The 16,096-nt window shown below is 41.1% G+C and overlaps 1 protein-coding gene across 5 annotated transcripts in view; it reads right to left on the reverse strand.

Moving 5' to 3' along the window:
- The window catches only part of ZBTB40 (zinc finger and BTB domain containing 40), a 79,335-nt gene that overhangs the window by 18,823 nt on the left and 44,416 nt on the right, over window positions 1-16,096 (reverse strand). For all 5 annotated transcript variants that reach the window (XM_004024855.4, XM_004024856.4, XM_063701909.1 and 2 more), the window contains 8 exons: window positions 10,664-10,856; window positions 9,907-10,049; window positions 6,085-6,277; window positions 4,184-4,320; window positions 3,590-3,791; window positions 3,088-3,221; window positions 964-1,132; window positions 177-635 (listed from right to left, as the gene is read on the reverse strand). In XM_004024855.4, coding sequence (XP_004024904.3) covers window positions 177-635; window positions 964-1,132; window positions 3,088-3,221; window positions 3,590-3,791; window positions 4,184-4,320; window positions 6,085-6,277; window positions 9,907-10,049; window positions 10,664-10,856 — 1,630 coding nt within the window. The remainder of the gene's footprint in view (window positions 1-176; window positions 636-963; window positions 1,133-3,087; window positions 3,222-3,589; window positions 3,792-4,183; window positions 4,321-6,084; window positions 6,278-9,906; window positions 10,050-10,663; window positions 10,857-16,096) is intronic.

Below are 16,096 nucleotides of genomic sequence, written 5' to 3' on the forward strand. Positions count from 1 at the left end.
CGGGGGCTGATTCCGAAGCCCATGTTCTTAAAATATTACCCTGCCTCTGTAGGAACCTGCTCTATTTTCTAAGCCCACCCACAGCCCTCACTGCACACAACTAAGGGAAAGGCCTGAAATCCAAGCTATAAAACCCACAATTATCATCCTCTGTTCCTTTGCCTTCTTGAATGTACCTGAGGCATGGGCAAATTCTCTGCCACAGAGGTCACATGTCACTGGAAGCCTCTTCTTCTTCTTCTTGGGGGCATCAGGCTCTCCACCTGCACCATGGGCCTCCAGCTGATGTTTTTCCAGCTCTTTCTTTGAATCCTTGGTCTCACTGCACTCCTTACACTGCACCTGTTTGCTCTTAGCCACCCGGCAGCGCTTCATGTGCACCTTTAGGCGGCAGTAGAAATGGAAGCTTTTGTCGCAGGCCTTACAGATGAAGCTCTTCTTGGCAGGGTCTGGGGAGGCTGAAGCCTCTTTCTCTTGCTGTCCTGGCAAGGAACCAGTCTCTCCTTGATCATTCTGTTCCCCAGGCTGGCTGTCTTCTTTGGCTGCCTTTTCATCTTCTTTGTTGTTGGCTTCAAGGTGAAATTTGTTACTCACCTTCCACGTTTCCTTCTCTCCATCTTCCTTAGTAAGGACACCTGCATAAAAGAGACATCTCATGGCTCTGCGAACTCTCTGTTTCTATTTTGCTTTATAACGTTTCTAACACACTTCTTACAGGAGACTAGAGACTACTTGAGATCCTCAAAAACACTCTGAAGTAATATCATTGTCCTCTTTACTTTCCAATAAACACAAAGAACATTTTCCCCCTATGTCTCATGACTTTTTTAGGTATTGAGAGCATATAAAATGAATACGTAACTTAAGGTTGTGATAAACTATGATATGAAATGCTGTCTCTTTCTTCAAGAAACAACCTGGTGTACTGACAGGAACCCCCTTCCCACCTGGCCCGTTCCTTACCAATGTATGCTAACTCCTGCATGACAGGCTGCAGGCCTGGAAAAGATTTGTGGACACTGCACAGGAGGTGGCATATTTCAATGGCCGGGACTGATTTTTCCATGGCTCTGCTCAGCACTGCTCTCAGGGAAGCTTCAGGGCTGGCTGTCTCAAAGGAAATGCTCAGAATCTAAATGAATACCAGGAGACAAAGGTGTGGGGTTAATCTCAGCAGATTTTCCCCATGGTTTTCAACCTAAAAAAAAAAAAAAAAAAAAAAAAAAAAACCTAATCCCAGGAAGGCACTGCTCCATTTATAAGCAGTTTATACATCGCCTTGTGATAAATGTAGTGGACAGCTCTGTTTGCCAAAGAACAGGAAAACTAACAAAACAGAAAAAAAGAAGCATGTATCCAGATAAATGTGCAAATACAAAGAAGATACATGCAGGGAAGCATAAAGCATTTTCTATAAGAAATAGCTTCAGAAACTAGGAGTCTCCCAAAGACCTTTTCTGGATCTTAATACTAAAAGCTTGAAAAGCTATAGGATTTGGTCGTCGGTGTGTCTGTCTTGAAAATCAGAATAAGTTTTCATAATATATAATTGTCTCAATGTCTGGAAGTAATTCTGCATGATCAGTGGCTTCATATTTTTAGATACTTAGATGTACCCATTTAAACGTCATTTTCTTTCACAAAGAAACTCAGCGTTTTAAAGAAGGTTCAAATAGAAGCTTTAAAGAGTCCAAGAATATTATTTCAAAGCCATCGTCCTCTTTCAGAATGTTAGAGCTATCAGCAGAAAGAGTCGGTACACTGAGAAAATAAAGCTAAACCATCCACAGATGGCCAAACGGAATTTTCATTTTGGAAGATGTTTTATTTCTGCTCTTTTCAAGTCTATCTAAATAAACCTGATGTCCCTGGAGGCAGGCATGAGACTAATTAGTGAGGCTAAAACTGATCAACTGCAGAAGCCCCATCTCTGAAGTTTACGGCGTGCTGGAGAGAGTCTAACAGATGAGTCTTTCCTCTGAAGCCCCACAGAAATGTGTGCCATCTTCTTCCCATCTGAGTCAGACCAACATGTGGCTGTCACCTGCATAGAGAGACTTAGAAACCCGCCCTTCTGCACACCTTCCACACCTACCTGAATCAAAAGGGCACCACGTTTGAATCTGTAGTTTAATTTCATGTTCCTTTCTTGTTCTTCCCCACTCAGGATGCAAATGATCCTGGGCTGGACACCCATGAGTTCCCCCAGTCCCCACCTGGTATTCCTGGGATGCTGGCCACATTGCGTGAAGCCTTACAGAAAATGAGCTGGCACTATTTGCTACCCCATATGGGCAAAAGCTTTGTTTTATCTATGTTTATCTTGGCTCTTTCTAGAAGCCAGAATAGAACATGTAATAAGACCAGTTTTACTTTCCTTCATCTGAGAGAAGCTGCTTCTTAGAACAGGTAAGAGAACAGTATCATGGCTCCAGGGGATGCCAGGTTTAGACAAATGGAATAAATTGGTTTGAGTCACAGGAACCTGGGTTCAAATCCTGACATCATCTCCTCCCTGCCGGAGCATTTTAGACAGGTAACTTAACCCTTTGGGGCCTGAGAACCCTTGTCTATAAAATGTGATAACATCACCTGCCATGTAGAGCTGGAAGGATTAAAAGAGCAAACGTGTTAGGAAGCATTAGCCTAGCATGGGGTACAGATATTGGTTCCGGCCAGGCACAGTGGCTCACGCCTGTAATCCCAGCACTCTGGCGAAGCTGAGATGGGTGAATCACTTGAGGCCAGGAGTTCGAGACCAGCCTGGCCAACATGGCGAAACCCCGTCTCCACTAAAAATACAAAAAATTAGCAGGGGACGGTGGTGCGCACCTGTAATCCCAGTTACTTGGGAGGCTGAGGCAGGAGAATCGCTTGAACCTGGAAGGCAGAGGTTGCCATGAGCCAAGATCGTGCCACTGCACTGCAGCCTGGGCGACAGAGCAAGACTCTGTCTCAAAAGAGAAAAAGGAAAAAAAAGAAGGAAAAACAACCCAACCAAATATTGGTTCCTCTCTTAGGAATGAAGACAGTCCCAGGCAACAACCGTAAAACTCTCTGGCATTTCGCTTTTTATTCCCACCACACCTCTTTCACAGTCTCTGCCAGGTGCTCCTCCTCCGAGGTAAAGAGCTTGCACTCAATCTTCTGTTGGATGGCCTCCAAGATCAATTGGTTATGCCTCAGGATTGTTTCTAAAGTGGCACGTTCTGGGGTGGTCACTGAAAAGAAGGGGGATCAAAAACTCATTAGGCAAACAATGAGCACCATTTTCTCCTTCACCCTTCCTCCACTCAACTCTTCATGATGAAAATGCATTTCCCCTATCTCCTATCTGAGGCTGGCAGTGGGGAAAACGGCAAATAGCACTGTAATCAGAGTATAATAATGAATATAAGCTTAAGATAATTACTGGATCTATTTTTTAAAAGGTTTACAAACTCTTGTGTCCTTGAACAAAACTGCCAGTCCTTACTTCTAATAGTAGGGATGTAGGTGACTACCGTTAAGAGAGCTCTTCCTATTTTCTAGGAAGACTGACAGTCATCTCTAGTGGGGGCAAAACCCCCTCAGAGGTCAGGTAACTTACCTGCCCGGAAGAAAGTATCGGCACCAGGCTCCCTTCGTATTTCCTCCATGAGCAGGTCCAATGGGCAGGTCTTTGTCTCCTGAACCACCAGCAGCAGTTGCCAAACAGCTGTGGCAGAGAGAGTCTGCTTTTCTAGAACTGCTGATATCAGAGAATTGAAACCACCTGAACCAGAGTCACGTTTCACAAGCTTCTCCATGACCTTCAAGATGTAACACAAACACTCACGTAAGAGACTCTCCAGCCACTAGCCCAGCTACAGAGCTGCAAGTCTAGATATTGGGTTACAGTGAATATGTTTGGGGAAGGAGTTTTTCAACATCCTCACCTCTCAGTCTGAGAGATTTCTTATACATGACAAAGTTCTTCATTTCTCCTTTTGAATGCCTTTCCTTATTACCACAGAAATTAGAACTATTCTATTTGTTATTCCACCTTAGAAACTGAGATACCTTCTATTTCTCCTCTACTTAGCAATTCTCAACATGGCTACATATGTATATTTACAGAAAATATAAATGTGTGTGTGTATTCATATTTTTTCCTTCTTTCTCATTTTACCCTCCCCTCCCTCTGTTTCTCTCCCTCTCTTACCTCTCTTTCTCCAGGGGCTAAACTTGTCATGTGTGAGATCATCTTTAATAAAATCTGGTTGTCTGTGAAAATCTCAGAGAGGTTTTCATGATAGCGTCTCAATAGCTCAGTCCCATAATCATCAGGGCTTGGTTGGACTGTAAGGATATTAGCAAAACAATAATGTTTGATGCAACAAAACCTCCTACAGAAGACTCCAGGATATTACCAATGAGAGAGGAAGAGAGCAATCAGCACAAGGGCTCAGTGTCCTCTGCAGAGCCCTGGCTTGGGGCCTCATACACATATGTTCAGAGCTCCTCTGCCTACACTTAATCGCTTGGCGCTTCAGGGTCATAAAGCCGTTAACACTTTGAAAGTCAGTGCCTGGTGGTAGGAGCTAGCAATTGCTCACCAGGGGTGTAATTAGAAGGCTGTATTTGTAAGAGACTCAGATGTGCAGGTTCAAGGGGGGGTGTTTGTCAAGCCTGAGGTAGAGGATCCGTGTGGCGATCCTAAAGACGAGCACGAATCAAGGCTGTGCGTGTGAAGCTGACCTGTGGTTTTTCTATTTAGGTGCCCTTTGGGCCAATTTGTTAGGTTTTCTCTTTTAAGAGGTCATATTTACTTGGAAGTTAAGAAAAATTGAAACTATCAGGCATTTCTCTTAGCTTTGCAGATATTTAAAAATGTACTCTTTTCTTTAGCTCAGTAACTCCACTTCTGGAAATCCAACCTTAAGAAATTATCTGAAGGTTTTTGTCTATGTACAAAGACAACTGTCAAAGCATAATCTTTGCTGATGATGACAGTGAAGATAACAACTAATATTTACTGAGTGCCCATGTGCCGGGCACAGTGCTAAATGTTTTACATGTATTATACTAGCCACACAAAAACGATAATGTGATAGGTACCACTCTTACCCCATTTCACACAGCAAATGAGGTTTAGAAAGATTAAGTCACTTGCTCAGGGTATTACAGCTACAGAATGGTGCGGTGAGGGTGCGGCCCCAGGTAGTCTTGACACCAACGCCTACAGTCCTAACCATTATGCTACATCCGCTCTGAAATAAGGGCATGAATAATACACCATATACATCCTTATGATGGAAAACTACACAGCCTTCAAAAACTAGGATTGTGGGGAGTTTTTCTGAACTGTGGAGAAGAAGACTGCTGTAATGTTACACAGGGAAACCATAAAATTATACAATATGATAGTATCTCAATATTATAAAAGTGAGAGATAAAACATGTCAAGGTGTTAATATTGGCATGCTTGAGTGGTAGGATTTTAAATGGTTTTCTTCCTTATATTTGGAATTGTCCAAGCTTATATAAGTACATACTACTTTTATAGGCTAGGAGCAAATATCCTTTTTCTGAAAACCATCTGAGTCCTAAATGCTCTGGGCCAGGGAAGAGTTGGCTTGAGCTGGATTGTCTTTCTAAGGAATAGGATATGGACTCATTTCCCCAAGCTGAACAGACACCAGAATAATGAGTTCTGGGGACTGCTGGAAGCAAACAGCACTCTAGTGGAAATGGGGCGATGGAGATTTGAGGCTTTGCTGCTCCTATTTGCGAATATGGCTGACAGAGTGCTGACCCTTATGAGCACATTTGCTCCTCTGGCTTTCACAGGTGATCCTGGACAGCCCTGGGAAAGCCACACGTTAATAAATCCTGAGCCACAGGAACACCATGAGGGAGCTTAACCGAGAAGAGTCACTCTCAGATTTCAGACCTTAACTCCAGAGAGATTGAGAATTATCGATTTATGACGGCTAGTTTCTATTCTGCAATGACATTTCTTAACATTATCTTATCTCCCCAGCATGGAGCCAAAAGGGTGTTTCAAGCTACAATTTTCTGGAAGAGTGGTTCCAGTCCAGAGAGTCAACAATTAACTAATACCTGTGGCGCTTGGCAAAGTGGCTGATTTCTGCAACTTCTCTAGCAGAAGGCCCAGGTTTGGGAAAGTCATCTTCACAGCCTGGAGGAGTTTTACCAAACCCTCAGCAGTCAGTGTCTTCTCTTCAGTCATTCTGTGCAACAAATTTTCTATTGTCTCCTTGGGTGTTCTGCCCTCACAGCAATTCAGAATCACCTGCGGTGGCAAGCAATCAACCAGACACCAGTTACTGGCAATTCGACATTGATCTGACGCACTACTGGAAAACCTAGCAAGATAGCATCACAAGATGCCTGATCTCCAAGTCCTCTTCTGTTGGTCTCTAGCATTACTTTTTTTCATAGTTTCTTCCTTATTCTGTTTCAATAAAAATCTTAAATATTTTCCAAACAAATAACTGTGAAAATCTTTCTCAATTGCAGGTCTGTGTATCTGCTCTGCCTCCAACAGCTTGCATTTTGTGAAAACATTCCTAAACTAGGCCTATATGATACAGCAAGTAGCCTACCTCTAACCTGGTTCTTTAGATGTGGCTTGTCTGGACGCTAAGATTGAGAAACACAGATTGATAATTAATATAGTTTAATTTTTTTGGTCTCTTTTCAGTAAAGTTCATAACATTAGCATAGGTTATAATTTCATAGGTTATAATTCCATTGTTTTACTTTACTTGCATAGTAATCTGAATACTCAGATAATTTGTATAATTAGTCTGTGGACTCCAAAATATTAGATTTAAAGTGCCTTTCTGGATTATTTTTCTTGTGGATTCCTTATTATCCATTCCTCTCATTCTCAACAGCCACATACATCAGCTCCAGTCATAATTCAGCAATTCCACTCCTTTGTCCTTCCTTGGTGTGCTAGAGGATTTTGAGTCAAAAGGGCACAGAACTCTAGCAAAAGGATGAAAATAAAACATGTGACAGATATTTTACAGATATTTTTATATTACAATAGAACTATTTCTTAATGGACTACAGCATAATATGCATAGCTTAGCTCTTATGGAACTGATAAAGCAGGGGATTATTTCAATACATGTAATCTACAGATTCACAGGAACTGAATTTTGAGCTTTTCTTTGGGAAAATGCCAGCTCCTAGTCATGGTAGTATGCCAGAGGCTGCCATTATCAAATTAACTTCCATTTTAAAATAATGATTTTAGCTTTAAAACCAAATTGGTTTTATATATATGAAACGAATATATACATAATAAATCAAGCTGTCATATTCTTTGTCAGTACAGAACATAGTCATTCTCTTTAAGGTCTAATATATAGATTTCTACTAAATAAATCATAATTTAAAAATTAAGAGCTTGTATCTAAACATCATACTGATTTCAGAGCTAAATCTTGGTTCCTAAGCAATAATCTGATACACAAAGAGGCAGCCAGATACTGGTAAGAGTAAGCATAGGCTTTAAAGCCAGACAGACCTAGTTCAAATTGCAGTTCTAATATTTATTGCCTGTGTGACCTTGGGCAAGTTATTTAATTCTTCAAGCCTTATTTTCCTCACTTGCAAAAGAAGATAATACCAACTCTTGCACAGTTGTTACTGTAAAATGAAGGTGCTGTTCATAGGGCCTTGCCTAACTCCTAGGACATATGTGATCTTTAAGAAATGACTATGTTATTGATATGATTAGGGAGAAGTACTCATAGGGGTTAAGAGAATGTGCTTGGATTAGAAGTCTAATTCTTATTACCAGCCCCAAACAGCTGTGTCTTTGGGTGAGCTACTTCACCTCCCTATGCTCTGTTTCTTCATCTTTAAAATAAGGGTAATATCCATGATGTCATAAAGTTGCTATGAGGGCAAAACTTAATAATGTTTAAAAAGTCCTCAGCACACTGCCTGGCACACAGTAAGCAATAAATAAATGACAGCTATAGTAATTACCTTTTTTTTCTGTTTCCGGTCCTCATGTAAATATGTTCCTGGTTACTGCTTCTTACAAAACCCAACATATTTATAAAGGCCATGGCATCCATTATTAGCATAGTTTCTAACCAGAAAAAAAGTTCGAAAAGGCCTGGGTACACATTCCACACGATGTCAAAATACTGGGCTATTCAATCAACACTCACCTCTCCACTCCCACTTTCTTAGTCTGCTTCAACTTTCATGAGAAGGAATCACTTAAAGAAGCTCTGGTGGAACCCCAATCTTAAGAAGTGTTTTTGTGATTTATAACTAATTTAAGCTCTTCTGCTTCAGCTTTCTCTGTCAAGTAAACTGAAAGTGACAGAAGAAAATGACAGTGTGGTCTATCTTGCTGCAGAGAATGAAGCTGAGTTTGGACTCTATCTATAAATGCTGTTTTACCAAGATAATGAAACAGTTCAAAGGACACATTCAATCTAGTTAATAAGAAAAAGGTCTGAATGAGTAATCGAATGAAATCACTAAAGAGGGAATCAGGAACTTTTAGAGCTATAAGCAACTTATTTAAATTGAGTGCCTGAAATTACACTTAATTTGAAGACTAAGGAGAAAAAAACAGAAGTTTAATCTTTGTATATTTTCTTTCTCTAAGAAGTTCAAAGGACTTAAAAATTTAAAAACAATTAAATCACAAAATGTAATTCTGAGATTAAAGGTTGTTTCCATTGTGTGTGTGTGTGTGTGTGCGTGCACACATGTGCAACATAAGATCACTGAGAAAAATAAAATTGAGGATCTAGTCCTCACTGTAAATTCAGGGCTTAGCCATTATACCAGTGGCTTCTAAATGTTTTCTCTCCTAAACACTTAAGTCACTTCCCACAGTTTTAGGAATTGATGCCACAAAAGTACTCTATCCCTATTCCTTCCTTCCAGATATAAAAGTATTTTTAGCACAAAGTTGAAATCAATAACACCAACAAACATAGTTATCTAGTTGCCTTGAGAAGTCATGCCAGCAGTTTTATGAGGATTTTAGTAGCTAGCTGGTGGGAGAGTAAATTGGTACAACCTTCCTGAAGGGCAATTTGGCAATATATATCAAACACTTGAAAATTTTTATACTCTTGGTTCCAAAATTCCACTTCTTAGAAATTACAGTAAGGGAATAATTTCAGAGGTATGGAAAGATTTATATGCAAGAATGTTCTTCACAACATCACTTTTAATAGCAAAAAAAAAAAGGATACTAATGCTCAATGATAAAGAAACGAAATCCATATTATAGGTATAGACATGTATTAAGATATTAGGTAAAAAGTCAAGTTAGAAAACCATATGTTCTATATAACCTCATCCTGGGATGACTCAAATGAGAAAGAGGGGAACACATGCTTCAGCATGTTAGCAGTGTCATCTCTGAGTGGTGAAATCTGAATTTTTTCTTTTTGATTGCTTTCCCCATTTTCTACATATTCCAAATGTACAGTACATTTCTATAAAGAGGAAAGGTGGCATAATAATTACAAAATTTCCTTAACATTTTAATTCTTGATACAGTTGTTTACAGTAAAAATTGAGTCAGAGCAGGAATAGCATATATCCATCTGTCCGTTGGTCCATCCGTCCGTCCGTCCATCCATCCATCTGTCCAACTGTCCACCCATCCATCCATCCACGCACCCACACATCCATCCATCCATCCATCCATCCATCCATCCATTTTCCTTATGGCTCCATGTGCAAGGCCCTCAGCAAGCTACCGCAAGGAATGCAACAGGATATGAAACAAGCACCTTGACTTCGAGATGCTTACTATGCAGTATGTATTAAAATACTGCAAAGTATAAAGTGCTATGCGCCACAAAAGAATTTTTTTTAAGTGCTATATGAATTCAGGAGGAGGGAGGAGATACTTGACACAGTTACCCTTTTTTCAGTGCCAGTCAGGAATTCCTCCTTGGCTGTTTCCAGGAACTCCATAATAGGTCTCAGCTGTGTTACACACTGTATCAGGTCCTCTTTGTGTTCTAGTAACAGAACAGACAAGGTCTTTCCCTCCTCTGTGCTCCCTGGGGGAGAAAGAGTTAGAGACACACAAGAGAAGCTAGTCAATTTGAAGAAAATGACAGCATGGTTTGTCAAGAGAGATCTAACAGAATAGTAAAGTGATTTTCAGCTTATTCTGAGCACCTGAATGCAGAATCGCTTTTACAGAGGAAAATACTTTATTATTCTGTTTAAACTCTATGAAAGGAAAAATGTTTCATTTATCTGTCGAAACACAAAGCTGCAGAGCCAGCCAGAGGTTAACTTCTGGTTGGCAAGGCCACTGCTTTGTACCTAACCCAAATGAGAGAAACTTCAGCCTTAAAGTGCTGTCAGCGAACCAGTCCAACCTGGGTACTCAAGTCATTGATTTGGATGTGTGGCTTTTTGAAGGGCAGGAGAACATTGATGATATTCTCCAACTTCAAGGTGTCAGACTAGTTAACTGTGGGATAGAAATGGAGACTCAAATTTAGTTGGCGTATATTTAACATGCAGCTTCTGGAATTTACATGTGAAACTTATGTGAAAACCACTTAATAACTAAGCCACCAAAGAAACATATCATTGGAACAAACTTTATAGCATCATCCCAAAATAAAACCCTGCCATTCCAATGCATAGGATCTTCTCCTACCTTTTGGCTGCACTGTGTCTACATCTTCTGGCTTCCGGTCTAATAGTGCTGTTTTTACTGCAGGATTAGAATATTGGTACAGCCTCAACAGGGACACAACAGTTTGAACATCCAGGCTTTCCTCTCTTACTTTACCCAGGATTCTCTGGAATGCTGAATGTTCTCCTTCACCCTCGAAACATTTCACTATCATCTATGGAACAAAAGTACCCAGAAAGATAGATTAGCAAACCACAAGAACCATCCGCTCCTTGCATTTGGCAAACAAGGCCCTCAACAGTTTGATTCCCGCCAGCTTCTCCTGAAGCTCCTCACCCACTGCACTTTCTTTCCCAGCAGCAGTTCCAACAAGCCCTGCGGTCCCATGCTCCTGCCTCTGTCTTCTGGAGGACTCCAATTCCACGACTCCATGCTCTAACCTTGCTCAGGGGTTACCTCTGCTGGGAGGCCTTTCCTGGCCACAGGCCCTACCTCCTCTTCACTGCTTTCAATTTGACATTTGTCACACTATATTATAATTATTTTTTTTTCTCCTACTAGACTTCTTGAAGACAGGAATTATGCTTTCTAGGGCTCTGTATCCGCAGCAAATAGCATAGCCTGGCACACAGTAGGGGCTCAGTGAATTTTTAATAAACTTAATGCACTTCTTACCTAATTATACCTTTCTGAATCTGGCATTTTAAGTATTTCATGGGCAAGGATGTCTGAATTTAAATTTAATGAACTGTCATTTTATTATTTGAGAATGCAATTAAAATCTCACAATTTAGGAAAAAAGAATACCTTAAATCATTTACATTATAAACGACAGACTACTTAAAAAGACATGGGCCTTATTTAGATATAGTCTGTAACAATTAAGGCTAACAGTGTGTTGGCTTGTAGTTGCCAGCTGTAAGAACATATGACTCACATGGTAATTACCCCGTGTGAATGACTGCTTTCAGCCTGAAGGGGCTTCACAGCTTCTTCCCCTAACCAACGTTTATATAACAAGCCTTGCCTCTGGCTTTGTGCCACTTGACCTTTCGGTGGCACTTGGCAGTGCCTCTGTATCACAATTCTCTTCTGATTTCAGCAGCACTGAAGTATGTGGGATAAGAACTTGCCTTCCTGACCACTCCTTTTTAGCCTTTCCCACTGGTTCTTCTTCCAAATGCATAACCATTAACAGCATCTATGACTGGTCTCAATCTTTTATTTTTTTCTCCTTTTATATGCTCCCTTTTGAAAAGCTCTCACATGTATAGCTGTAACTATCACCTTTATGCAAACTTCTCTGAAAAGCAGCTCTAACCCTGCATTATTTCAATCCAGAGCTGCCACACAGATTCTGCTGGAAACACCTTGTCCTCCAGAGGTCTCAGGGGCGCATATAAAACCAAACTCATCATCTTGACTCTTCTAGACCCTTCTAAGACATCAACAACCTCAGTGGTAAAATAAACAAAATTAGCATTCCTTTCTTTGGTCTGACAGAACATTTCTCACGCAAATGCGAGGAAGGTCAGTTGGAAGGTAAGGTTCACATTTCCACTTTAGCAATAATGAATTTACTTGAAAAAATCTGGTAACCAAAACTGAATTTCACATGTACAGTCATATGTATAGGCTTTATGTTTCTACTTGACAAAACTACAGTCTACCTTTGATGTTTTTTAGTGTCAAGATTATAAAATAGAAAAATTTTCTCACCAGAGTCTTTAGAGAGCAAAAGGTTAGTTTTCTACACACACGTCTCCCCACCACACTAAAGGAGCTCATGAATACTGTATCAACACAGCAAAATTTAGCTAGACAGCTGTTATTACAAATTCTGGTAGTAAGTATATATTTAAGATTTTTATTTAGAGAGATTTTATCTTTCTCCTCTCCTCCCAAATAGAAATTATAAACGAGTTAGACCTTGTGTTTCTTGGCTTTGCTTTAGCTTGCTTCCTAAGCACAGGATGTCTGTATAAAGCTAAATTAAACTTTAAAAGTTTCCTGTGTTTTTCAGTCATCTCCAAAAGTACACATAGACAAAACACAGTTTAATAATCCACATCAACATATCACTAGCGTAAGAAACTTCTGAGAACCTAATGTAACTCATCTTGTATTTAAAAAATAATAAACAAGAAATGAAGACGTCAGTTGAAAGCTAAATTAAATCAACTTTTCATGCTTTTGTTAGTTGACTTGAAATCTCTTTAAAATGCCTTTTCACTGACAGCAGTAGGGAACCCAAGGCAGGCAGCATCTAAAATGGACCCTAATACCTGACTGGGTATTCATGCTGTTGGATTGAACCTCGTGACTTGCTTCTAAGAAGCAGAATATGGTAAAAGTTACAGGATGCTACTTTTGAGGTCAGGCTAGTTTGACTTCCATCTTGCCTGTGTTTTCTCTCTCTGCCCTTGCTCTGTGAGATGCAAGCTGCCATGTTGTGAGCTGCCCTACGGAGACACCCATGTGGCAAAGAACTGATGTCTCCAGCCAACAGTCAGGGAGTAACCTTGGAAGTGGATCTTCTGAAGCTGCCAACAGCCATGAGAGTGGGCTTAGAAAAAGATACTCTCCCAGTTGAGCCTTGAGATGCAGCCCTGGCTGACACCTTGACTGCAGCCTGTAAGCGGCTGAGCCAGAGGATTCAGCTGAGCTCTACCTGGATTCCTGACCCACAGGAACTGTGGGAATAAATGTTTGTTGCTTGAAGTTGCTAGATTTTAGAGCAATTTGTGATACAGCACTGGATAACTAATACAGAGCCACTTGCTGCTAATACCCTCAGAAACATGTTTCTTCCTTTTTATTTTCCCTTTCCTTCCTGCCTGCCTTTTGTGCATCTCAATTGATACAGCATATAGCTATCTCATTCTAGCCTAGGCCAGGCTTTTTTTTTTTCCACCTGAAACTCTCTGAATATCCCAAATCCACATCTCTCAGTATCCAATTTGTCTGGCATTATCATTTGAGCCAGTGGGGAAGGGAAGCTTTCATCAATGGTGGCATCTGATATGCTTCTCATTATCCTCTCTGCTGTCTCCTTCTCTGCAGAACTACTCAGCAGTGAAATTAAAACATTTGTTCACTTCATTGCTCAACAGTGATGCTAGGGTGGCCATCTGGGAAGAGAAGCAGGGGTGGGCTGATGAAAGGGCCAGGAGAGGGCAGTTAGCTGCATGGACAGCCCTGCTCTCTCTGCTCTTTCTTTCAGAACCTACTGGGGACCTACACCAGTGCCAACACTACAGCAGTTACTCCATCAGCCCCCTAAAGCTGCCTAGGGCTCCACAGTGGAATAAGCAAGCAGGCCCTTTTCTGCAACAGTTTCTCTGCCTAAACAGAAGAGTATTAGGATATTAGGATAGGCAGGGGTTCATCAATTACTATCATGTAACAGAACTCCAAAAGCTGAACCAAAACAGAGTTCTGTTGAAAGGGCTAAGTTCTTTAACCATACATTTGGAACTAACTCTTAATTCTCAGGGGTAAAGGTACTTCAATAAATTCATGTTAATAAGGTCACAGAAGTAATCTAAATACTTTACCTATGAGTGAAATATAGGTAAATATATTTCAAGATGAGACCATTTCTTTTCCCTCTATAAGTGAAAAACCATTTAATCTTTCCCTTAACTCAAGCCTTTTAACTGAGTTGACTTATTTACCCCAATTGTTCGCCTACTGCCTTCAGATCTGTTTGAGTTACACTATATTCTTGTTCACTCAGGCTCCCTTGACCGCTGAGGGCTAGGTGATGGCAATAATGATAGAGACTACAATCGCTCCACATTATCCTGGACACCGTGCCATCTACCTTCTTCCTCACACCAGGCCTGGGAGGCGTTACTACTACTACTTTAGATGAACTTCAAAGAGGTTAAGTAACTTGCTTAAGGTCACGGGTCTAGTAAGTGGAGTAGCTGGCACCCCTTTCACCTAGTTCTACCTCCCAGATTTAAGCATAATCAAATCTATTTACGCTGGGTTCTATTAGACTTACCAGAATCAATACCGGTTTGAATGCTGGGTAGTATGTAGACAATCTGTATCACTTTTCTTGGTCTCAATGAATATAAAGACTGGTACATAGTAGGTGCTCAATAAATGTTTAATTGAATAAAATTCCCTTGCCATAAAACCATTAGCCCTTCTATCTATGGCTGCATATCTTAGGCTTAATCATTAACAGAAAAGAGATTTGGAAAAACAACAACTTATTTTCACCTTTCATAGACCTGTAAAATGAATCTCATTAACTCACTCTCAAGAGGGCTACCCAACCCTGTCAGTGAACAGAGCCCTCCAAACACATATCTGCACTTGACAAACCTCCAAAGCAGCGACACGGCTGAAAACATCAGATTCACATAGGAGAAGAGATGTGTTTGCCTTTGAAATAAAGTTGAAGGAGAAAAAAATGCTACTAGGTCTTCAGCTTTGGGAGTCTTCTAGATTTTTAGGTGAAGAGTGGACCAAAAAGCACAGAAATCAATAGTAGAAAAATTATCTCCTTATTCTAGTTAAAGATCCACTTTGCTGTATACACAATTAATTAAAAGCAGAGACATGGCTAGGAATAAAGAAGGAAGACAATTTCAGCCTTCATCTTTCTCCCATGCTGGATGCTTCCTGCCCTCGAACATCAGGCTCCAAGTTCTTCAGCATTTGCATTCTTGGACTTACACCGGTGCTTTGCCAAGGGCTCTCCGGCCTTTGGCAAAAGACTGAAGGCTGCACTGCCGGTTTCCCTACTTTTGAGGTTTTGGGACTTGGACTGATCCACCACTGGCTTCCTTGCTCCTCAAAGTACAGACGGCCTATCGTGGGACTTTACCTTGTGACTGTGTGCCCCCTACCACGGCTTTGGCCACTTTCTGTTGGATTGCACCTGAAGTTAGAGCTGCTGCTGCCATTTCTGTCACCATGATGGCAAGCCTTTCTGAAAGTGGAGGCCACAGAAAGGAAGCATTGCTGAGAGACAGGGAGAAAGAACCCAGGTCCTGATGATGGTGTTGCCATACCTGTAGCCAGTCATGGCCAGAGCTATCTCTCCTTCTACACTATGAAGTCACAGGAGCCAACACGTTAACTTTTTGCATAAGCCAGTTTGGACCAGTAGATTGCACACAGAAGGCGCTCAAAGGAATTCCAGAAGCCCAGCGCTGGAAAGGGCCCCACAATTCAGCTGGTCTGGTGTTCCTTGTGGTATGTGAATGGGTTTACAGCGTCCCCCTACAACTGTCTCTGATATTCCCATGTCTACCCTAACTTAGTTGTTTTATATCAATGTGGTGCCTCCCAGGCAACGTAGTGCCCTGGACGAGAACGGGATCTCTGATGCCTCCATGCTTCTGAGCACTGCCTGGTCTGCAGGGACCATGGGTGATGTCTGAATCCCCAGTGAAATTCCCTGAGCCTCACAGTCCCAGTGGGGCTTGTCTG

The sequence above is a fragment of the Gorilla gorilla genome, chromosome 1 (genome assembly GCF_029281585.2).
Source record: "Gorilla gorilla gorilla isolate KB3781 chromosome 1, NHGRI_mGorGor1-v2.1_pri, whole genome shotgun sequence".
Lineage (NCBI taxonomy): Eukaryota > Metazoa > Chordata > Mammalia > Primates > Hominidae > Gorilla > Gorilla gorilla.